The 25067-nt window shown below is 40.2% G+C and overlaps 1 protein-coding gene and 1 non-coding gene across 2 annotated transcripts; one reads left to right on the top strand and one right to left on the bottom strand.

The window, feature by feature from the left end:
- The first annotated feature begins 3463 nt into the window (after positions 1–3463).
- TPH1 (tryptophan hydroxylase 1) lies at positions 3464–24140 on the top strand. The gene is made up of 11 exons (XM_059709092.1): positions 3464–3620; positions 8271–8407; positions 11835–12018; positions 14206–14306; positions 15795–15862; positions 15978–16174; positions 17673–17808; positions 18442–18568; positions 19299–19394; positions 20328–20461; positions 21831–24140. Exons 2-11 carry the CDS (start codon positions 8291–8293, stop codon positions 22003–22005), a joined length of 1335 nt encoding a protein of 444 aa, XP_059565075.1. The 5' UTR covers positions 3464–3620; positions 8271–8290; the 3' UTR covers positions 22006–24140.
- LOC132242465 (small nucleolar RNA SNORA76) lies at positions 23645–23776 on the bottom strand. The gene has a single exon (XR_009454651.1). It is a non-coding gene; the product is annotated as a small nucleolar RNA SNORA76 (small nucleolar RNA).
- Positions 24141–25067: the final 927 nt, after the last annotated feature.

Raw genomic sequence — 25067 nt, 5'->3', positions numbered from 1 at the left:
TTAAAGCTAGCACTTTTGGGGTGGAGTCTAGGGTTTTCTATGTAAAATATCATGTCATCTGCAAGTAATGACAGTTTGACTTTTTCTTTTTCAATTTGGATGCCTTTTGTTTCTTCTGCTTGTCTGATCACTGTGGCTAGGATTTCCAGTATTATGTTGAATTAGAGTGGTGAAAGCAGACATTTCTGTCATGTTGCTGACCTTAAGGGAAACACTCTTAGTTTTTGCCCACTGAGTATGATGTTCATTGTAAGTTTGTCATATATGGCCTTTATTATGTTGAGGTATGATCTCTCTATTCCCACATTGCTGAGAGTTTTTATAAATGGGAGCTGGATTTTGTAAAAAAAACCAAAAAACTGCATCTATTAATATGATTGTGTGACTTTTATTCTTCATTTTGTTTATATGATGTATCATGTTTATTGATTTGCAAATATTGAACTAACCTTGCATCCCCAGAATAAATCCCACTTGGTCATAGTGTATGATCATTTTAATGTATTGCTGGATCTGATTTGCTCATATTTTGTTGAGGATTTTAGCATCTGTTCATCAGGTATATTGGCCTGTAATTTTCTTTTTTTGTAGTGTTTTTATCTGGTTTTGGAATTAGGATAATGCTAGATTCGTAAAAAGAGAACTATCCATGTGAGAGAAACATTGATTGCCTGCCTCTTGTATGCCTCCCACTAGGGATTGAGCCTGTAACCCAGGCATGTGCCCTGACTGGAAATCAAACCAGCGAGCTGTTGGTGCATGGGACTATGCTCAACCAACTGAGCCACACCAGCCAGGGCAGTGTCCTATTTCTTGATGCCTGCATGACATCTTCATTTAGATAGCTAAGAAGCATCTCAAAACTGAGTGCAAAACAAGACTTAATCCCCTTCACCCATTCCTGTCTTCATCTTTACTAAGATTAATCAATCTATTCAATTGTCAAGTAAAGAGCTTAGGGATCATCCTTGAAACTCCCTTTTCCTTTCAGCCCCTGCCATCAACAGATCCTATTAACTGCATCTCCAAAGCATATGCTCAATTTGTCCTTCATTCTCATCCTCTCCGCTCTACCCATATCTATCATTATATCTCAGCTGGACTTCTTCAATAGCCTTTCAACCAGTCACCCTGCTTCCACTCTTACTCTTTGCCCTCACACCCACCACCGCAGCTCATTTCCTCTTCACCTGCCCATCTTGGAAGGAGGCAAAAGGGTGTGATTTGTGGGCCTGTTAAACTGCAGTATAGAAGATTGATTTGACTTTGTAAAAACAAAAGAAGTTGTGAGGTACAAGACATCTTAGATGAAATTAAAGACAAATTAAAGGCTTAGGTGATAGCAATACATATAGTTACTATCCACAATATCCACAGAACTCCTACTTATAAATAAGAAAAATAACCTGATTTAAAAATAAGCAATGACATAAGAAATTCACATGTGAACTAATGTCTGAAAAGATGCTCAGCTCTGCCAATAATAGAAAAATGCCAATCAAAGAGTAGATACTTGTTTTTGCTATTCAGATGATCAAAAATTAAGATGGCCCTGGCTGGTATCTGTCAGTGGTTAGAACATTGGTCCATGCACTGAAGGGTCACGGGTTCGATTCCTGGTTCAGGGCACATTTCAGGTTCAATCTCTGACCCCTGGTCCTGGCATGTGTAGGAGGAAACCAATTGATGTGTCTCTCTCACATTAATATTTCTCTCTCTCTCTCTCTCTCTCTCTCTCTCTCTCTCTCTCTCTCTCTCTCTCTCTCTCTCTCCCCGCTTCCCTCCCTCCCTTCCTCCCTCCTTCTCTCCTTTTCCTTTCTTTCTCTGTCTCTAAAAAAGTCAATGGGAAAATTATCCTCAGGTGAGGATTAACAACAACAACAAAATTAAGATGAATAATATCCACTGTTGCTTAAGATGAGGATGATGTTTTGTATTCTTGAGAGTAGGAATAGAAGTTTGGTATATTTTATTTGGAAGACATTCGGGCAGTATTCCACATCTGGGAATCAGTTCTCCAGAAATGCTAGACTGGATGCATACATGCACACATATTGGAACATAGTTCTGTCATCCCATTGTCATTAATTTAACAAATATTTATTGAGAAACTACCATGTGCCAGGCACTGGGATAGCCAATGGAGATTTTACAGGAAAAAAGTTTCCTTGCCTGTAAAATAAGGATAGTATTTACCTTATTAGACTTGCTGTTCAGATGAAAGAAAATATGCATGTGAAAGCTGTAAGTGTCCGGAATTTTAAAGTACATCTAGCCCTGACTGGGTAGCTCAGTTGGTTAGAGTGTCATCCCAATATGCCAAGATTTTGGGTTCAATCCCTAATCAGGACACATACAACAATCAACCAATGAATGCATAAATAAGTGGAATAACAAATTGATGTTTTTCTCTCTCAAATCAATAAATAAAAAATAAAGTACATCATACTCAGCAATGAAAAGCAACAAATTACTGATACATGCAACAAAATGGATGAAGTTCAAGAACATTATGTTAAGTGTTTGAGCCAAAAACCTATACATACCGTATAATTCCATTATGTGACAGCCTGGAAAAGACCACACTAGAGGGACATAAATGGCATCGGTGGTTTCTAGGGGCTGTATTTGGGGAGAAGATTGGGATGGGGAACTGTTTTGAGGTGGTGGAAATGTTCTGTGTTCTGATTGGTGGTTACACAACTGTAGTATGTTGGTCAAAACTCACAGAACTGTATGTACATCTCAGAAGGGCGAATTTTACTGTAAGTTATACATCAACAAATTGACGTTTAAGAAATTGAAAAAAAAATGTCCTACAGTATAATGTGTTGCATATATTGCCCTTTGTGGCAGAATCTAATGGACTGAGCACTCAGTCAGTAAATAACCAGTCCAAATGTTTGGGCCGTTTTGTTCATATAGCATGTAACATGATTTTCTGCTAATATAGCATGCTCATCTGCTTGCAGCTTTAAAATGTCTCTAATTGGAAGGATACTGAGCACTTCCCTTCTATAAAGTTCAAGGATTGCTCTGCTTCAAGGAACAAGGGAAGCCACCAAAAGAATGATGATGAGGCAGGTCTGGACTCTCAAATAACCTAGAAGCACAGAAGAAAAAGAGGGTGGGGTGTTCCTGCTTTAGTCGCCAACTGGAGAATCAGTACAAGCCTATAGGAGTCATCATGCTGTTATCAGGTGTGATCTTGGTTTGGAGGGAATTTCCAACTCTAGATATTAGTCAGACTTCTGTATTTCAGGGTGGCCTAACAGCTTAATAAAAACGCCAGTCAGAAACACCTAAAGGCTAAGTAAGGCTTGCAAGTCTCAGACACAGGCTGGCGCAGACGGTCAGGACTCTGCCCACGCTCTCCCCGCCTCCCAGCTCCTCTTCCCCACCAGCAGGCGAGCTCCCTTCTTCTCATTGGCCACTGCCCAGCTGTCTCGAGCGCCCACAGGCCCGCTCAGACGCCAGCTTCCATAAAAAGCGGGCAGTGCAGCCCGAGGGCTGACAGAGTTTACCTCTAGCAGCGCTGCAGTGGAGCAGGGTGGCTCCATCCTATCGGGACCAGGGATACCTTCGTGGATTTGGGAGCGCTGGGCCAGCGTGAGTCGGAGGTACGATTGCCCAAGAATACTTACATTTTATAACACAACCTTCCCATGTGCTTGCTGCTATGAGAAATATACCAAGGGTAAGAAAAAGTCTTAGCCAGAGTTGTTTAAAGCGCCATTTTAATTACATTTTCTTGAAGCCTGGGAAGTTAGGGATTTACTAGAGTTAATTGAGTACTTAGTGTAGGTCAGCAACTGTTCTAAGGGTTTTATATATGATCCTTTTATTGCCCTGAGACTGGTGCTAATTATCCTTTCAATTTTGCAAATAAGGAAATTCATGCACGCTGAAATTACAGCTTGCCTAGATGGAGTTGTAGATAGATTTATTACTAGCAATCTGCTCTGTTATTTTACATCCCTTTTATTGTTTGCATGCTATAGGACAGTCACCCGTACTCCGAGTGGAAAAAAAAGAAAAGTCCATGGTCTTTGAGTGATCGTTAAACAAGAAATGTTTCCAAAGCTTCTCACATTTCTAAAAACAGTCTGAGACTGCATATCTGAGACCACCCCTCAATTGTCAGCCTCAGAGCACCAAATCAGAATTTCCTATGTATAATTAAGTTTATGCTAAGAAATGGTTGAGTCCGTTGAAGCTGAAAATTTCTATTTGGATCTCTTGCGTCTCATCCATTTATGATCAGAGACTTGTGATGGGCCAGAGCTATCCCTAATCATCTTTAGAATCTCATGGGACATCGGTGAAGGGTGGGGTAAAGGGGGATAAGGTGTGCTCTGCAGATATCTAGTTTGTCCTATTTTCTTCTTACTGTTTGTACTTACTAGAAAGTCTGTGTCTCCTCTTCCACCTCCCTCATACGTAAGTCCGTGAATCCCTTGGAGGCAAATTGTCTTCTTTGTTTTTCATCTTTACCACCATACACTGACTGTGGTACTTTATACATGTGAATGAATTGACATTTCATTTATTTTACGATTAGTAATCATTTGAGTCATAGAAAAACCCACATTATTATTATTAAGTTTAACTGGTCATTTTGTTTTTAAACATTGACACAGAGATTGTTTTAGTTGTAGAGATAAATTGACTGATATATTAGAAAGTTTAGGACAAGACCATACTGATAAACCTCAGACCAGTGATTAGATAAGTCTGATTTCAATTTCCAGATATTTCCTTACACTGTTTTGTGGTGTGAATAGGTGGTTGAGAAGATGCCAAAGTAGATATCTAGTCCATCTTCTGAAAAAACAGGTTTTAACTAGATGCCATGAACTTTGTCCTACTTTCTGTGTTTCCAAACATATTTAGGGAAGTCCCTGTGAAATCAGACCCATATGTTGACATTCACATGTTCAAGGACACAGTTTTAAATATGTGTTCTCATATTTGCTAGCTGTGTGTCAACAGGTTAATTTCTCTAAGCTTCAGTTTTCTCATTTATAAAATTGGTATGATTCCTATCCCTCCCATTACGATTTTTTGAGAATTAGATGGGATAATATTAATACATGATATGTATAGACATTTGACAAATGTCAGTTCCCTCACCCACCTCTGGGATTGCTAAGAACGGATGGAAGCTGCTATCACAGGAATTTCTTTCTTATTTCCATCCTCTTTGAACTTATATGTAGAAGTCCTTCAACTTAGTATGTGCCTGATAAATATTTGTTAAACTAAGTTCCAAAGGTATCATAAAGACTGAATTCTGGAACAGAAAACTGTATTCCATTGGTATGTTTAGTAGCAGACTATTGTTTACGACCATATGGTTGGAAGCCGTATTTGGTACTTTGTACCCTCTGTCCAGCCAGGTGGGTCTCTTGGGGCTGCCTTTTATAAGTAGCCCCAAAATCTTATACAGTATGGGTTAAGAGAAGAACTTTATGAAAGAAAGACAAAACTCACAAGATCTGTCTAGTCAGAAAGACAGAAATGCATAAAGTCCTTCATTTGCATCATCCTATAGGAAGATGTTTCAAAGCCAGGACTTTAGCTTAAGAAAACTACCTTGTCCTTACTTTTCTCATTTAGCCTTCAATTACACGGGCCACGGTCCTTTGGTGGGTATTTGCATGGGCATAGAAGATCAAGATGAAACTCCCCTGCACTACCTACACAGGGCCTTTTAAAGGGTCTGTCCCACTTACCTTGCCTACATGATTCCTCACTGCTCTCTATTGGTTGGTCATGTATCATCTTTATCTACTCCTTCCCCCCTTTTATTTAAGATCTAATTCAAACACATCTTCTTCAATGACGCATCTCTGAACATGTACCAAAATAATCTATTCACTGCCACCACTATGCCATCTGTGTTTCTGGTTGCAATGCTTATCTTTATGAACTGTCACCCTCTCTCTACCAGACTTTCAGTTCCCTGAGGTAGAGACCATGTCTTTAAGAAATCTTTTTCCTTTTATTCACTTAATGACATCTATGCAGTGCCTATTATGTGCAGGGACTGTGCTAGATGTTGGAGATACCATGGTGAGTATCAGCGTTTGTGATCTCTGCCCCCATGGAGCTCACAGTCTAGTTGGAAAGGCACACAGAAACAAATACTCATTGAAACAGAGCTACCACTGCACCAGTGACTTGTTATGAATGGGAGGTATATGGTGCATTGACAACCAACACTAACTGGAATTGACTTGGGGAAGTCAGGAAAGGCTTCCATGAGTAAGTGAAGTTTGAGCTGGGCAATTAGAACACAGTGTATCTGGCTTCAAGCCCACACCATCACCACTACACCTGTACTGAGTGGTCATGCCACAGGCTTGTGTCAGTGAGTGATGTGAAAGACAGTGGAATCAGCAATATCAATTTAAGTTGTTAAAGGTTAATTCCACTAAAACTACAATATGAAATTGGGTAATTAAGAAGAATTAATCATCAAATTAAAACTATCCTATCTAATAAAAGACAAAAAGGGTAATTAACCGTACCTCCGCTATGCTTCCCATGGGCTAATCAGGGTGATATGCAAATTAACTGCCAACAAAGATGGCGGCCGGCTGCCACGCAGCTGAAGCGAGCATGAGGCTTGCTTGCTCCAGTGATGGAGGAAGCCAAGGTTCCCCGCCTGCCGCGGCCCGACTCTGAGCCCAAAAGCAACAATGTTTCAATTATAGAAGCTAAACAAACCCCAGATACCTGCTTTCAGCCAGCCGGGGCCTCAGAGCTTAGAGTGCCAGTGATGGCAACAGAGTTTCAATTATAGAAGGTAAATAAATCCCAGAATAAAAAAGAAAAGAAAAAAAGGAGAGGCTGGGAGCTTCAGTCGCCCGCCAGCCTGAAAATGGCCCTCAGCCCCTCACCCAGACTGGCCAGGTACCCCAGTGGGGACCCCCACCCTGAAGGGGGTGTGACCAGCTGCAAACAGCCATCAGCCCCTCATCCAGGCTGGCCAGGCACCCCAGCAGGACCCCCATCCTGATCTGGAACACCCTTCAGGGCAAACCAGCTGGCCCCAACCCGTGCACCAGGCCTCTATCCTATATAGTAAAAGGGTAATATGAAAACTGACCCTAACAGCAGAAAGACTGGGAATGACTGGTCACTATGAAAAACACTGACCACCAGGGGGCAGATGCTCAATGCAGGAGCTGCCCTCTGGTGGTCAGTGTGCTCCCACATGGGGGAGCTCTGCTCAGCCACAAGCCAGGCTGATGGCTGCCAGTACAGTGGTGGTGGTGGGAGCCTCTCCTGCTTCCTTAGCAGCACTAAGGATGTCTGACTGAAGCTTAGGCCTGCTCCCCGCTGGCAAGTGGACATCCTCCGAGGGCTGCCAGGCTGCCAGAGGGATGTCTGATTCCCATCTTAGGCCCAATCCCCCAGAGAGCAGGCCTAAACTAGCAGGTGGTCATCCCCCGAGGGGTCCCAGACTGCGAGAGGGCACAGGCTGGGCTGAGGGACCCCCCCACCCCTGAGTGCACAAATTTTTGTGCACTGGGCCTCCAGTCTACATGTGTCTACAGCTTCAGAGGTGCATAAATTTACAAAGAAAAGAAGGCCTTGTTCTTGTTCTGAAGGAGCTTGCTGCCTTATTAGAAGACAAGGCATGTATGAATAAAACATTTGGGGAAGTCATACAAGACCCAGTATAATAAAGTGCTAAAACTGTGGGGTTGGAGCCGGGGGAGAGGAGGTAGACTTTCATAGGGGAAGAGCTCCCAGTTCAGGCTACAAGTCAGGAAGACGGCAAGAAGCCTATGGGCTGAGTCATGCCCCAAAAGAAGGATTGGGTTAAGCAGGGGTGGGCAAACTTTTTGACTCAAGGGCCACAATGGGTTCTTAAACTGGACCGGAGGGCTGGAACAAAAGCATGGATGGAGTGTTTGTGTGAACTAATATAAATTCAAAGTAAACATCATTACATAAAAGGGTATGGTCTTTTTTTCAATAGTTTTATTCATTTCAAATGGGCCGGATCCAGCCCGCGGGCCCGTAGTTTGCCCACGGCTGGGTTAAGGGAAGGAAAAAAAAAGAAAGAAAGAAAGAAGAAGAAAACCACTAACGTGTATTATATATCTATAATATTCTAGGGATTATGTTTTACAGGTGAGGAAACTAAAGCTTGGTTAACATTATCAAATATTGTCACTGTTTCAAAAATTATCAAATATAGTTGACATTGCACTTTTTTTAAGACCTTTTCCTGTATTTTCATACTTTATTATTAGAGAACTATACCAAATTCATCATGATTGAAGACAATAAGGAAAACAAAGACCATTCTTTAGAAAAAGGAAGAGCAACTCTCATTTTTTCCTTAAAGAATGAAATTGGAGGGCTTATAAAAGCACTGAAAATCTTCCAGGTAAGCACTCTCCATATCTTACATAAAACTCTCTAAAACGAGTCTCTAAAATTATACTTAAAATGTAGAATATTGTAAATTCTTCAGAGTTGGACTACAGAAATTCCTTAAGCACTTAAATTTCTAAACTATTGCTCAATTCTAACAAATGGGCAAGGAATAAAAACAGTTTACAGAAGAGGAGGTACAAATAGCTAATAAAAAAAAGTGGGGGGAGAGCCCTAGCAGGTTTGGCTCAGTGGATAGAGCATCAAACTGCTAACTGAAGGGTCCTGGGCTCAATTCTGGTCAAGGGCACATGCCCGGGTCGTGGGCTTGATCCCCAGTGTGGGGCGTGCAGGAGGCAGCCAATCAATGATTCTCTCTCATCTTTGATGTTTCTATCTTTCCCTCTCCCTTCCTCTCTGAAATCAATAAGAATATATGTTTTTTTAAATGGGGGAAAGAAAGATTTACTTCTAGATTTTGGAGAAGCACATTTTAATTTTAAAATATTAAAATTTTAATGATATTATTTAATGGTGTATTGATAATACAGTTAATGGCATTTTTATATAGCAAAATAGCAAAGATTTTTACAGTTATACTGTTTCCTATTGTCAAAGCTTCAATGCATTTGGCCCTTAAATACACCTTTGGTGTGAGGCCAAATCAGTGTAATGTGTAGGGAAACAATCTGGTAATGTTGTGAGCCTTGAATATTCACGTTTTCTTTTCTATTTATTTATTTGTTTATTTTTGGATTTATTTTTATTGTTGACATTATTACATATGTCTTCATTCCTCCCCTTTCCCCACCTTCACCCAGCCCTAACTCCTCCCCCCACCCATAATGTTCACATTTTTGACCCAGAAATTCCACTTCCATAAATCTATGTTAAGAAAATAGGGGTCAGTGAGGCAGACCATGAATATTTATTAAGTACTTACTATGTGCCAGGTGCCTGAAGGATGTGAGCCTGAATAAAGTAGACCCAGTGCCTGCCCTCACAATAGGTATTCTCTTTGGGGTTAAGCTTGTAGGCTCTGGAGGTGGACCACCTGAGTTCAAATTCTTGCTTTGTCACTTATTAGCTGAGTGATCGTGGGAAAATTCATTAGCCTTTCTGTGCTTCAGTCTTTACATCTATAAAACGAGAACCCTACCTACCTCATAGGATCATCGTGAGAATCAATAGAGTTAATATATGTAAATGCTTAGGATGGTTCAAAGTACTTTATTAGTAAACGTTAGCTATTTTAAACATATTTTTATTGATTTCAGAGAGGAAGGGAGAGGGAGAGAGATAGAAACATCAACGATGAGAGAGAATCTTTGATCGGGTGCCTCCTGAATGCCCCCTACTGGGGATCAAGCCTGGAACCTGGGCATGTGCCCTGACCAGGAATTGAATCATAACTCCTGGTTCATAGTTTGACGCTCAGCCACTGAGCCATACTGGCCAGGCAAATGTTCGCTATTTTAAAAATGAAATTTATATTCACATGATGTACTGTTATGTAGCCATTTGAAATAATATTTTAAAAAATTAAAAATTTAAGAGATTGCCAGAACCGGCTTGGCTCAGTGGATAGAGCGTCGGCCTGCGGACTCAAGGGTCCTGGGTTCGATTCCAGTCAAGGGCATGTACCTTGGTTGCAGGCACATCCCCAGTGGGGGGCATGCAGGAGGCAGCTGATCTATGTTTCTCTCTCATTGATGTTTCTAACTCTCTATCCCTCTCCCTTCCTCTCTGTGAAAAATCAATAAAAAATATATATAAAAAATTTAAGAGATAGACAAATAGTCTAGAAGAGTTTGAAAAGCATTGTTTAAAACCCGACATATTATATCCTCAGTCCCCCTCCCCAGAGGCAACTTCTTAATTGTTCTTTTTAAAAAAATATACTTTTATTGATTTCAGAGAGTAAGGAAGAGAGAGACAGATGCATCAATGATGAGAGAGAATCATTTATTGGCTGCCTCCTGCCCCCCCCCCCCCACACACACACTGGGGATCAAGCCCACAATCCGGGCATATGCCCTTGACTGGAATAGAATCTGGGACCCTTTAGTCTATAGACTGACACTCTAGCCACTGAGCAAAACTGGCTAGGGCATTAATTGTTCTTTTCCTCTCTCTTCCACTCTCTCTAAAAATCAATGGAGAAATATCCCCGGGTGAGGATTTAAAACAAAACAAAACATAGTTTAGCTTTATATTTATTCAAGTTATCATTCAGAAGTATTTAAGAATATATTCTTATTTTAAAAAATCCATAAGAAATATATTCAATAAAACTCTTTACTCCTAATCATGCCAGTATATTTTGTAACTGGCTTTCTTCTGTTGATTCCATGATCAATTCCATGTTCCAGGATGAACCCTGCCTATTTTAGTTTCCCAACATCCCTTACACTCACTCTTTCCTTTTGGTTCATATTCCCTGGTAACTCTCATTTCATCTCTACCGTTGCTCGTATGGTTCTCCTGTTTGGAATCCTCCTTCTTCCCTCTGCCTTCCAAGTCTATCTGTTCTTTAAGACTCATGTTCGTTTCTATCTGCTCATGGAAACTTCTACTCTCTATAACCCGTGATGCTTTGTCCCTTTGCCGAACATTTCCTGCACCTGAACACTCACCACTTGTATTTTTTTTTAGTCTTTTGTGTGTTAGACAACGAGGTATAAATTACTTGTGTGTCTTACCCTTCATTGTATGCTTCACAGCCCTTACCTGGCTACATAGGTTGTCACTAAGTTAATTTAGATTGAAGTGGTTGGTATTGCAGATCAACTACTCCAACCTTCTCATATTTTAGATGAAAATCTGTTGGGTGCCTGGCTCTTACGTTTCATTATGTCACCAGTGCTTTCCCTCAGCTACCCAAATTGGCAAGAGAAGACCCCTTCCTCCCACAAGTTTGCACATATGGCACCCTCAGCTCAGAGTGTCATGAAGAGACCAGAAGAAGCAATCTGGTTTAGCTGGTTACTAAGTTTGTAGCTTAAGAGATTTGAGGTATTAAATACTCTGTGTTCAAGCTGTTCATTTAATTTTATTGGATGCAATTTTGCAAAGGAAACTTTTCTAAAGGTCTAACAGCATCACTATTTGAAACTGGCCTTATTGGTGAAAATTTTCAAAAGCTTCTTTTTATATAAGAGACTTGGTATTTCCCTTTGAAGGACAATCCATTCTGGCAATCCAAGCACTTCTGATGAGTATTATTAGTTTCGGGAGGATGTGACGAATTCCTCAAACTTTTTTGAATAGTACCTAATATTAGGGAGAATTATTTTGCGATTGCAATCACTAAAAACAGCCTTTTCTCCCTTTGGCTATTGTGGCAAGTGTGACTTGGTTCTAGCGGTAATGAAAGCAACCTGCTTCGAGACTGTTGCCAGTTGAGGTCCTACCCAAGCTTCACCCTCTGCTTTCCACAGGAGAAGCGTGTGAACCTGTTGCACATCGAGTCCCGAAAATCCAAGAGAAGAAACTCGGAATTTGAGATTTTTGTTGACTGTGATATCAACGGAGAACAATTGAGTGATATTTTTCATCTGTTGAAGTCTAATACTGATGTTCTCTGTGTGAATCCACCTGATAATTTTGCCATGAAGGAGGATGGTACGTTTGAAAAGTGAAAATACTGCTCTGAAGATTAAGTACATAATATGTGTCCTATCTTTTTTTTAAATGTGTGATTTTTATTTATTCACTTAAAATGTTTTATTTTTCAATTACAGTTGACAGTCAATATTATTTTGCATTACTTTCAGGTATATAGCATAGTGGTTAGACAATCATATACTTGATAAAGTGTCCCCCCCCCCCCCGATATTTCCAGTATCCTCCTGGCATCATACATAGTTATTACAACACTAGAGGCCTGTTGCACGAAATTCATGCAAGAGTAGGCCTTCGCAGCCACGGCTGCCTCGATCCCACAGCTGCAGCCCTGGCTTCGTCAGGAAGGTCGTCTGGAAGGTTGTCCAGAAGGATGTCTGGATGGCTGTTCAGTCTATTTGCATGTTACCCTTTTATTATTATAGATTATTAACTGTATTCCCTATGCTGTACCTTATGTCCTCGTGACTACTTTGTAACTACCACTTTGTACTTCTTAATCCCTTCACTTTTTTCAGTCCGTCTCTGTCCAATCCTATATTTATCTTAAAGAATGAAAGTAAAAACAAAACACTGTCTCTTTATATTGCTTATAGTCTGGTAGCGAAGGGAACAAAATAGAATTGCTCAAAATTCTAAATAAAAATGATAAGGCAACATTTTATCAAGTATGAGAGAAGTGAAAAAGGAAACCTTAAATATATGATAGAATTCGGGATAGTTAGAAATCTGTTAAGTTGTCTCAGTTTCCAAATCATCAAGCATTTCTTGAGTTCACAGACCTCCAATTCTGTATTCGTATGGTGGTGTAAATTACTAAAACGCTGAAATACTTTCATTTTGGCTGTCAGGTAGCTGCTTCCCTGAGTGCTTCCCACCTGTTGCTCCAGATGCTCCCCTAGGACTCCCCTGCCTGCCACGGAGACAGGGTGACACCTGGCGGAGCAGGAGCCTAGCCCTCTGCTTGTGTCTCTTTCGAGTGATGTGATTGGTGCCCCTGTTGTATTTATTGTTAAAGCTCTTGAATATCACGTCTGGGTATGTTAGAAAGATCATTCCACTGAAGGAAGAAGGATCCAGTTCTAGTCCTCTCTCCTCTCTCAGGGAGGGATGAGTTCCCTTGGTAACTTACTTTACCCCTCTGGACTTTGATGACCTTTTCTATAAAATTATGAGTTTTATAGAGGCTAACTGGTTCAGGTGATATTAAGGGAATACCAATTTGTGTCCAATATTTCTATTAAGAAATGAGGATACAAAAATAGATAGTCCCTACCCTAGAGTGTTCCCATTTTTTCCTGTAAGACAGACATGTTACAGATACATTATACTAAAACATAAAGAAAGCTTCTAGAGAATTAGAAACAGTGTGTCACAGGAACCCAGATGACAGAGGATTAGCTCCACCTCCAGGGTCAGGGACGGCTCCTTTGATTTGGACAGAGGAGGATAGTCTCAGGAGAACAGGAGGATCGGGTGGAGCAGGAAGTGGGAGGGGGTTAGGTGTTTCAGGCAGAAGAAAAGCATAAGTAAACTCAGAAATTCCGGGGGATGGTGAGAATTTCAATGTGGCAAAGGCATAAATGACCTCTAAGATCCTTTTCATCAACAAAAATAAACATTCACATTTCTTATTAAATTTACCCCTTGTTCTGCCTTTTTAAAAAAAATATATATATTTTATTGATTTTTTACAGAGAGGAAGGGAGAGGGATAGAGAGTTAGAAACATCGATGGGAGAGAAACATCGATCAGCTGCCTTCTGCACACCCCCTACTGGGGATGTGCCCACAACCAAGGTACATGCCCTTGACTGGAATCAAACCAGGGACCCTCCAGTCCGCAGGCCAATGCTCTATCCACCGAGCCAAACCAGTTAGGGCAAGATTCTGCCTTTTTATGGTGGTCAAATATGTAGCTTAAAAAATGTCGTTTGTTGTTATTGACCTTTTGGTCTATCAGCAAAGTATAGCATTTTTTCAACATTTAGGAAATCAAGCCTTATAAATTTTAAGCTAAAATAATTTGAATACTTATTAAAAATAGAGAAGTTTACTTGTACAAATTTTGCCTCAATGTACAAGCAAAAATTAAAAATCTTATCTAAATGTATGACTTTCTTAATTTCTTCTTCCTTAGTGCCTTCAGATGGTCTCTTTAGGTGTTGGTGGTGTTTATGTTTTGCAGGTATAGAAATGGTTCCTTGGTTTCCAAAGAAGATTTCTGACCTGGACCACTGTGCCAACAGAGTTCTGATGTATGGATCTGAACTGGATGCAGACCATCCTGTAAGTATTTTTAATAAATAAAAAAAATTTCATGACAATAATTTAAAGCAAACTAAAACTCAAGAGCAACATTTTCATTTTTGGAGAAAGCGCTTATTCTAGATTAAGCAGCATCTTGTTTCAATTGGGATTTCAGGGAGTTTAGTAGAGCTCCCTGTTGGTGGAATTGAGACCAACTGCCTGAAGAGCATCCGACTTGTTGGCTCCAAAGCCTCTATTCAGTGCCTGACATTCCCAGTATTAAGAGCTATTCAAAGAGTTATTCCAAAATAAAGACACGAGCTGCAGTCAGTTTTTATTAAAATGGGTATGGATTATTGGAAAGGGGAGCAAAGACAGGATGGAAAAACGTATCACCTACGCTGCCCAGCATAATTGGATTATTAGGCAGTTGATGAACTAGGACATTATTTCCTTGGGAAATTACAAGGGGGTACAGTACAGGCATGAGTTGGAGAATTAATAAACCAGAGTGTTAGGATTGCGTATGGAGCTCTAAGATCCTGGGAGGGGAGGGAGAGACTGCAGTTGTGAAGTCTCGTAGACCAGGGCTTTAATCTAGCTTCTACACTTGTTAGCTTTGTGAATGTGCCTGCATACTGCCTTAGCCCCCAGTCAGTCCATCCATTTATTCTATAGTATCTTATTGAGTAACTATTGGAATTTATAAATGTCATAACTGCCAGGTGGTTTACAGTCCAGTTGAAAAGATAAAGCACACATACAAATAAATATATGAGATTGAAATGTGGAAAGTGTGCTAAGTAGCATGAACAAATGTGAAAAGTGTGCTAAATAGCTTTAAGATATACACAAGGCAGCAAACATCTCTAGCTAAAGAGATCAGTTGTGTGATTAAGAAAAAAAATCTTATCCTTGGGATAAAGCCTGTATTTAATTAAATGGTGCTTTTGTTTTTCAAACTATTTTATTTTTGTAGTCACTATGGTATTTTTGTATCTTTGTATCTATAGTATCTTTTTTTTTTTTCAATCCTCATGGGAGGATGTGTGTTTTTTTTTCATTGATGAGAGAGAGAGATTGAGGGAGGAAGGGAGAGGGAAAGGGGAAAAAAGGCAGAGGGCAAAAGGGAGGGGGAGAAACATGAATGAGAGAGAGAAACATCCACCCATTACCTCCTGTATGCACCCAGACTATGATTGGACCCCCAACCTGCGTATTCACCCTGACCAGGAATGGAACCCGAGACCCTTAGATGCATGGGTAGGCATTCTAACCCCTGAGCCACATCAGCCAGGGCTGTATCTGTAGTATCTTTCACCTTTGTAGCCACTATGGTATAAAGCTGTCATGTAGCATTGACTTTAAAATAAAAATAATCATAAACTTCTAAACAATGCTTGCTCAAAATAACAATTATGTAACTCTTTAATATAATAGCTCAGATAATAATGAAAATGTTTCTCAAATATCATTTGTCAAGTTTATTTTAATATGAATATTTAAAACCTTTTCTTTAATTACCAGGGCTTCAAAGACCATGTCTACCGTAAAAGGCGGAAGTATTTTGCAGACTTGGCTATGAACTATAAACAGTAAGTGTATTACAACAATAACTTATCCAACTTTAAAATGATAAAATCAATGAAGAGAGTAAATTAAGAGAATAAGTGCTACTGTTTATTGAATGCTAATTCTTTATCTCGCTAGTGGCAACCCCATTCCTAGAGTTGAATTCACGGAGGAGGAGATTAAGACCTGGGGAACTGTGTTCCGGGAGCTCAACAAGCTTTACCCAACCCACGCCTGCAGAGAGTATCTCCAAAATTTACCTTTGCTTTCTAAGTATTGTGGATATCGGGAAGATAATATCCCACAGTTGGAAGATGTTTCAAACTTTTTAAAAGGTAATAAGCTAACTAAACTTTTTCTTAGGGGAATGTTGAATTCTGTGTGGGTAATGAGAGAATTTTTAAAAAATGTTTTTATTGATTTTAAAGAGTGGAAGGGAGAGGGAGAGAGAGTTAGAAACATCAGTGATGAGAGGAAATCATCCATCAGCTGCCTCTTGCACGCCCCCTACTGGGGATCAAGCACACAATCTTGGGCTTGTGCCCTGACCAGAAATCAAACGGTGACCTCCTGGTTCATGGGCCAACACTCAACCACTGAGCTGCACCGGCCGGGCATGAGAAAAAAAAATTTTTTTCAAATATATTTTATTGATTTCTCACAGAGAGTAAGGGAGAGGGATAGAGAGTTAGACACATCGATGAGAGAGAAACATCGATCAGCTGCCTCCTGCACACTCCCCACCGGGATGTGCCCGCAACCAAGGTACATGCCCTTGACCGGAATCGAACCTGGAACCCTTGAGTCCACAGGCTGATGCTCTATCCACTGAGCCAAACCAGCTAGGGGAGAAAATTTTTAATAGAGGAATAATGTTCAGTGATATGGGAGATGAGAAGTTTCCTGTACTCTGTCCTGGAGTATTGGATCCTGCATGGGGCACCACATTTGAGGAGGGACAATCAGAACAGAGTGTCAGTGTAGAAGAGGGACAATGTAGAAGAGAGTGCGCCGAATCTTAAGGGGATTGGAAATGGTAGTTCCCCAGGCACACTAGCCACATTTCAAGTGCTCAGTAGTCACATATGGCCAGTGGCTACCCTACTGGGTAGCCTAGATGGAGAACATTTCCATCCTTGTGTTAAGTTCAATGGGACCGTGAAGTCTGCCTGTCAGAGTAGGGGAATCCAAGTACAAAGCAACTGGTTGTAGCTGGAATACCAGAGTGTGAGGGTTTGAGATGACGGCCAAATTGGAGCTTGTAGAGGTCCCTGAGGCATGGCTGCCTCCTGGCAGGCACTTTTGCAGTGGACATGCAGTCTTGGCTGTTGGGGAATGGGAGACCACAATCCAATATTGATCAAATAAAGAACCTACTTTATAAGAGGCAGTACTGGCGAAAAAATGGCATAGATTCTGAAATGGTTCTGATCTAAATTAATAGATTCTGTCTAGGGGATATTCTAAACTCTTTAGGGAGCCAACAGGTGTAGAGTAAGGAGACCTGGGTTCTCTTCCTACCTTTACCATCCACTGTGTGGCCTTGGGCACATTACTGAGTTGCGGAACCCCAGTTTTATAGTTGTTACAACGAGGAGAATAAACTTTAACTCATGCTGAAAACCTGAAAGGAGGTGATATGTAGCAAGTGTAATTCATTGTCTGGCCATGGTAAGTGCTTCGTAATGATTATTTCCCCTAGTCCACGTAGGATACATTTTAGTTTTCTGTCCTCTCTCAGTGTAACTTGGTGCCACTGGCTGAGTTGCAGTGCGGCAGTGTGTGGCCTATGCTGGTGAAGACTGTCTCTGTGTTTTCCCCCTTGCTTTGCAGAGCGCACAGGTTTTTCCATCCGTCCTGTGGCTGGTTATTTATCATCAAGGGATTTCTTATCAGGTTTAGCCTTTCGAGTTTTCCACTGCACACAGTATGTGAGACACAGTTCAGATCCTCTGTATACCCCAGAGCCGTAAGTACTTCTCCATCATTCAGTCATCAGATAGCTGCTTGTAATATTGATATCTACCTCATGAGACTGTTGTGAAGATGAAATACATTAGCACATGTGAAATGGTTAGAATGGTTCCTGGCACATAATACATGATCTATGCTTTATATATGTTATCCATTGTTGTTGTTTGACAACCTGTTAGGTGACAGGTGCTGTTCTTAGCATAGAGGATGTACGAATGTCTAAATACTGAAAAAAATCAGGCAAACATTCCTGCCTCATAGAGCTTCTATTTGTGTGTGTGTGTGTGTGTGTGTGTGTTTGTGTGTGTGTTATTGCTATTTTGAAAAGGGTGGCCAGCGAAGGCCTTTTAGGGAAGGTAACATTTGAGCAGAGACCTGATTTGGGGTAGAAGAGTATGTGGATGTCTGTGGTTATCTGTATGTACTTACATGTGTGGGTTTGCAAGTGGCCAAGGTTTTGAAGCAAAACTGTTTCTTTATTGGTTAGTGTCCTTTGGGATCCTTTTCCAAAGTAATACCTTTTGATCAATTTGAATAAAAGTAAGATCTGATTTTAATTTCATTGAATGATTGATGAATGCATTTATGGTAAGCATCACAGTTTGACAGACTTGTACCTCTTTTTCAGAGATACCTGCCATGAACTTTTAGGTCATGTCCCCCTCTTGGCTGAACCTAGTTTTGCACAATTCTCTCAAGAAATTGGCCTGGCATCCCTCGGAGCTTCAGAGGAGGCTGTTCAAAAACTGGCAACGGTATAAAACTGGAAATGACTATAGAGATCAGTAATTCTTGACTGGGGTGGGATGTGGGTATTTGCATAGTTTAAAAGTGCATATTCAACATGACCATCAGAAAATGTGTCTTGGCCCATCTTTAATTTAATTTAAATAACATTAAAGGAGGATGTAAAATTTTAAGGTCTATCAAAAGACATGAGCTGAAAAAAAGACAGAGAAACATTAGAGCGCAATAATGTTAATAGTTTCTATATCTTCTTTTTTCCAGTAAAAATGATAGGTTCCAAAAAATGATGCTAAAAACATTTTTGAGTACTACGTACAAGACATCATGCTGCAAATACAAATATGAGGAAGGTCTGGTTCCTGCCTTCCTGGAATTTATCACTGCATAACATGTTATTTATGTTACCATAAAATGGTTTATTATATTTTAAAATTAATTAGGAAACATTTACATATTTTCTCAGTTTTAACTTTTGATATGCTAAGTATAGGTAGCTATAACCCATATAAATAACAATTCTTTGGCATCCTTGGTAAGGTTGAAGAGTGTATAGGATCTTGGGAACAAAAGTTTGAGAAGTGTTGGTTTAGAATGAGGCCAGATTGTAGAAATACTTGTAAGCTAGTCTAGAGGTTTTGAACTTTATCCCAGGATACTTTGGAACAGTGACAAAGAGTCGTAATTTGTTTTAAATTTATTCATTCAGGATGTGAAAGTAATATTTCTGTCCTTTTGCAGTGCTACTTTTTCACTGTGGAGTTTGGTCTGTGTAAACAAGATGGGCAGCTAAGAGTTTTTGGTGCTGGCTTACTGTCTTCTATCAGTGAACTCAAAGTAAGAGTTGTAAATCTTTGCACATCACCATATTCACTTAATATCACTTATATGACCTGAAATAGTTCGTGGATTTGAACAAGAGCTTAGTATGGAAATTACTTAGGGTGACAGTAAACATTATTTAAGGGATACTTTTTTCTATTTCCCAAATATTCTGGTGTGTGTGTGTGTGTGTGTGTGTGTAACTTTAAAATAAAAAAAGTATTTTAAAGTTTTTGCTTACGAAGTCTTGATGTTTCCTCACCATTTTATGTGCTAGAAGGAACTTCTGTAATTTTTAGGGAGTTCTTTGAAATTTGTTATTTAGCAAATAAAGGAATAAATTTAGGCTGTTGAAAAATGAATTTGTATGGCACAAATCCAAGGCACTGTCTTGCTCTCAAGGAGCCTGCCACCTGGTGGTGGGTACAAGTCATGTATAGGAATAACTAGTGCAGGTAGAAAGTAGGTAACGTAATGCAGAAATAAATAAATATTCTTGGGTGTCTCCCTCATGGAGAAGAGTGTTAGAACAACGGAGATGATCTAGAGCAGCGGTTCTCAACCTGTGGGTCGAGACCCCTTTGGTGGTTGAACGACCCTTTCACAGGGGTCGCCTAAGACCATCCTGCATATCAGATATTTACATTACGATTCATAACAGTAGCAACGAAAATAATTTTATGGTTGGGTCACAACATGAGGAACTGTATTTAAAGGGCCAGAAGGTTGAGAACCACTGAGAGGCATTTATAGAGAATGGCAAGCCATTTGTTTTGCTGGATAATATTGTGGGTTAAATAGAGCTGTAGGAAATTAGTGTGGAATTGTAGGTTGGGACCATTGCATTAGTAATACATCCAGAGGTGTGCTGATTCTGGCAGTTGTGTGTAGAATGTGATATATGAAAATGGATAGTATTCTTTGATTCACTAACTCTTTGTCTTCCAGCATGCACTTTCTGGACATGCCAAAGTGAAGCCCTTTGACCCCAAGATTACCTGTCAACAGGAATGTCTCATCACAACTTTTCAGGATGTCTACTTCGTATCTGAAAGCTTTGAAGATGCAAAGGAGAAGATGAGGTAAAGTATATCTTCCTCATGCCTTCATTTCCCCCACAACACATAGGTCCAATAGTAACCAATCAGGAATCAGCAACTGGATAATTAGAAGCCTACTAGGAGCCTTCTGCTTGTAAACACTTCCCTTTTGCAACAAATATTTAGAGTATGTCCTTTACAATGATAATTGTAAATTATGAGTCAGATTCATCAAGAAATTGGTTTCTTCCCATTTCTTCCAATCAGAGAGTTTATAATTTAGTAGGGGAAAATCTATACACAAATTATATATAAGGACAAAGAAAGCCTTAGAGGTCATATGTATGAAACATTGTTCTGCCTTTTATTCAGGAGCAATTCATTACAGCTCGGGGAAGAGAGAAAGCTAATGGCATTTTAGAAAATACATGAAGGATAGACAGGATTTAGATATGTCAAGTTTTAGGCTACGGGGCAGCATTATAAAAAAGGCAAAAAGGTGGAAAAAAATCAAAGCTATGCTTTAACTATTAACCAGCTAAGTGTGTTGTTTAAAAAAAGAAAGAAAGAAAGAAAAGATGATATTGCTGGCAGAGAAACTGCTTAGATTCTTGCAATGCTTCAAGTGGAAATAAATGCCTGAACTAAGATAGAGGTTGTAGGAAAGGAAAGGAAAGGACTGTAGAGGCAGAAACAGCAAAACAATTTGGTGGAAGGGGTCATGAGATCATATTGTGACAATGGAGACAGATAGAGGTTGAAGACATGCTCCTTGTCTTTTAGGGATTTCCTTATAGTTGGGGATTGAAGCCATGCACAGAGGGCTTCCTCTAACACAGGTGGCACCTTTGCACAACTAGAAGAGGGGCCCCCTCTGGGTAGACCAGGTGGATTGGAAACTGGACTTCATCTTCCACTCGTGTATAATTGTTCTGAGCTGTACAAGTATCCCTAGGGATCTGAGCATGATTGTGCTTGGGAGTGCCAAACGAGAGGTTCAAATTTTGGCTTGATAAAGAAGGCAGAGCTTTCACGTTGGAAGAAAGGGTAGAATTTAGTATAATTGAGTGGACTTACTATGTGGCCAGTGTTATTGTTTACAGATAAAGCTACTGTCCATGGCCTCCTTACACTGGTTAAGAGATGTGTAAAGTAATACATTGTTAGTGAAGCCATCCACAGGATCTTTCCCTAGTAATGCAGGGTAGCCGTGTCCCTGATGACTTCAGGTTTTCTCTGTGGGTGGGATTAAGGGTGCCTCTGCACAGGCAGTGTACGGAAGTAGGTCAGATTGGTTGCATGAATGTCTAGATTTGTCTTTTGCCTAGTGTGTGAAATAGGTTTGCTGTTATTTAGTTTTCACTGTTTCTCCCCTAGAAATTAATTGCCTTTTATTTGTGTTCTTAAATAGAGAATTTACTGAAACAATTAAGCGCCCATTTGGAGTGAAGTATAATCCGTATACACAAAGTATTCAGATCTTGAAAGACACCAAGAGCCTAACCAGCGTCATGAATGAGCTGCAGCATGATCTTGGTGTTGTCAGTGACGCCCTTGCTAAGGTCAGCCGGCCGCCGAGCATCTGACAGTTGCCAGTCCTAATCCTGAGAGCGCATCTGAGCATCAGTTCACAAGCCTGGGGGCCAACTCGTGCTTTTCTTAAAGATTTGGTCATGGAGGAATAGCAGCCAAACAATATTTTCTACTCCCATTCCTTAATGGCCCATTAGTCTTTGAAAAATTGTACCTGGATATGCTAGCCACCACCTGTTTTTGTTTTTGGTGACAGTTTTAGTGAAATATTATTCACATATCATACAATCCATGACTACCTGTTGTTGTTTTTATAGAGAAGTTGTTTGACCCAATAGATATATCTAGTCCCAGTCTTCTATTTTTCCCAATCCTTGTTGAGTAAAATGACTTTTATGAGCATTTAAAATACCTTCATAGGATTGTCAACAATAAAAAACAATACCTTTATAGGTATTATGGAGCTGGTCCTTGTAGTTACCTAAATCCTCTTATTTCTAAGCTATCTTATGTAACACTGAATTTGTGCCAAGCTCAATCACATTCAAACCCCTGATTTTAATAGGAGACCAGCTGCTAGCATGCACAACAGTTTAGAGGGCTTTGCACATGAAGCATACCCAATAAAGAGCAAGCTGTCTAGCTTCAAGGGTACATTCTTATAGGGATAGGAGTAGCTAAGTCTGGAAAGGTCAACTGGGGTATAATCTTAAGACCAGACTAAGAATTTGGGGCTTTTATTTTGTAGGCACTAGGGAGCCCCTTCCCAAATGACAATTCTCTTTAAAACTTTCTTTTCAATGGCATTGCATGACACTGGTTTTATTTTAGATGATCTGTCCTACTCATGGGGCCAAGGGAACTTGGTGGGGGTGCTACTTGCAAGGCCCGTACTCAGACATGTAGCCCCAGTATTGTGACGGATTGTCCTTGGGTTAGCAGAAGACAGAGTTGGGAAAGGTAATTCATATTTTTACAATGCTTATAAATTTTAATAGCTGATTAACTATTAAATATATTTTTGATATTAAATTGATCTAGGCTAATCTAAAATCATTTAAAATATTCATTAGCTAGTTTATAGTTAGTTGTTTGGTTGCAAGGACATCTATTATAAGCAAACCGTGATAGATGGCAAATAACAGCAAACTATGTATAGTGTATCTATTTTTTAAAGTGTTTTTATTGATTTAGGGAAAGAGGAAGAGAGAGGGAGAGAAACATTGATGTGAGAGAGAAACTTCAATCAGCTGCATCCTGCACACTCCTTATTGGGGTTCAAGTCCACAACCTGGGCATGTTCCCAGACTGGGAATAGAACTGGTGACCTGTTGGTACATGGAACTATGCTCAACCAACCTGCGGGGGCTGTATCTGGTTATTTTCATACCACTTTGATTATGGTGAAGAATCATAGTTATTGAATTGTAAAATGATAGTATTTAAAATCACTCTACGACTAAAGCACACAAATAAATATTTAAAGGCACAACCATTATAATTCACAACTTCATAATAATGGAAATATTTAAGGATATATTTCAATTCTTCTAACCTCTGGATTTGTGATATTTGGTAAATCAGGAATCCTGAGAGTCTTAGAGTTTTCATGCACTTAAAATATATATCTTGAAAGCATCTAGGAAGAGAATTGAACCAAAAGTTTGGTTCATGACTCTTTTGTTTCCTCTGCCCTGTTGCTCTTGCTTGAAGCGCCGCCGGTGGGGAGCAGTTGGCCCCAGTTATGCGCAAGCAAGTGCTCTGGCGCTGCAGCCTGAACCCCGGCGCCATGTGCAGGCGCAATGGTGGTTCATGATTCTTAACCAGTGGGTTGTTACTCAGACATTATGATATGCATTTTTCTGACTTTTTGAAGAAAGCTCCAAAAGCTGGTCCTTAGAGTGCCTACATTTCTTAATCTGCCTACTCTGTCATTTGGAATTGTACAGTAGTAATGCTCCACCAAAATATACGGAATTAGAGTTAACTTTTAATTTGGCTTCCAAATGGAAAAAAGAAAAAATCCTGGAACTTTTTAAAGACATATAATAGAGTGCATATATTTAATTTCTAGGAAATATATAAAGATACTGAGGTCTATTTCAGTGTAGTCTTTGTTTTACTATGTAATATACATTTATGATTTGCAAGTTTGTTATTCAACTGGATAATAAATGGATACAAAATTCATGTTCTCAGCAAGCATTTATTTTTTGGTCAAACATGTTAACTCATTTAAATATATTAGCAATTGTATTAGTTTAAGAAATCTATCACATCCTTATATATATTTTAAAAGCCCATGAATATCCTATACAATAAAGCCCAGTGACCATAATGGCAGAACGACCAGAATGACCGCTCGACCAGTCACTATGAGGTGCACTGACCACTTCTTGGCCCCTTTCACTGTCCCGCAGGCTTCCATCTCCCAATGGCTAGTGGGTGGGCGGCCGAGGATGCAGGTGGTGCCAGGCCAAGGCCCCCATCCTGTCGGTTGCCCCACACACAGAGGGCGACCCGTGGTGGGGGTGGGGCCAGCGAGGGGGCAGGACCGGCTGACCTCTCGGTCCCTCCCCCTGCTGTCAGGCTCCCATCACCCGATGGTGAACAGACTGTGCTTAGCTTCTTTATTTTCTTGCTCCTCCTTCCCCACTCTAGGATGCCTCTGGCTCCTGCAGGGTTTGGGAATGGTGGTGAAAAGGAGAGGTAAGGGGTAGAATTTTTTTTTTTGTCTGATACTGTTGTGAGTTGGCATCAGTGCTTTATATACTTGGTAAGTATTTAGTGCTGACCCATTCTCTGTGGGAGTTTTGGAAGCCCTTCCCACCACATTTCTTGGAATCTCTTGATGTGGGTAAATGTACCTCTCTGGGCTGTTGAACTCTTCTCCCTGAGCCTCTAAGAATCTAGTGGTCAGCTTTCTTGGAGTGTCACTCCAGCCCTCCAGAATCCCCTGGGATGGGGTCTAAGACTATTGTTCATACATGGAAAACACTCACATGGCAGATACTGAGACATTCTTTGTCATGAAAAACTGGACATGAAAGACCTCTCCAAAGCATCAATGTCTCTTTGCTCAACTATCAGATCAGTTGTCTGAACATCCACCTTG

The sequence above is a fragment of the Myotis daubentonii genome, chromosome 9, assembly GCF_963259705.1.
Source record: "Myotis daubentonii chromosome 9, mMyoDau2.1, whole genome shotgun sequence".
NCBI classification, from domain to species: domain Eukaryota; kingdom Metazoa; phylum Chordata; class Mammalia; order Chiroptera; family Vespertilionidae; genus Myotis; species Myotis daubentonii.
This window is presented reverse-complemented; position numbering and strand designations above follow the sequence as displayed.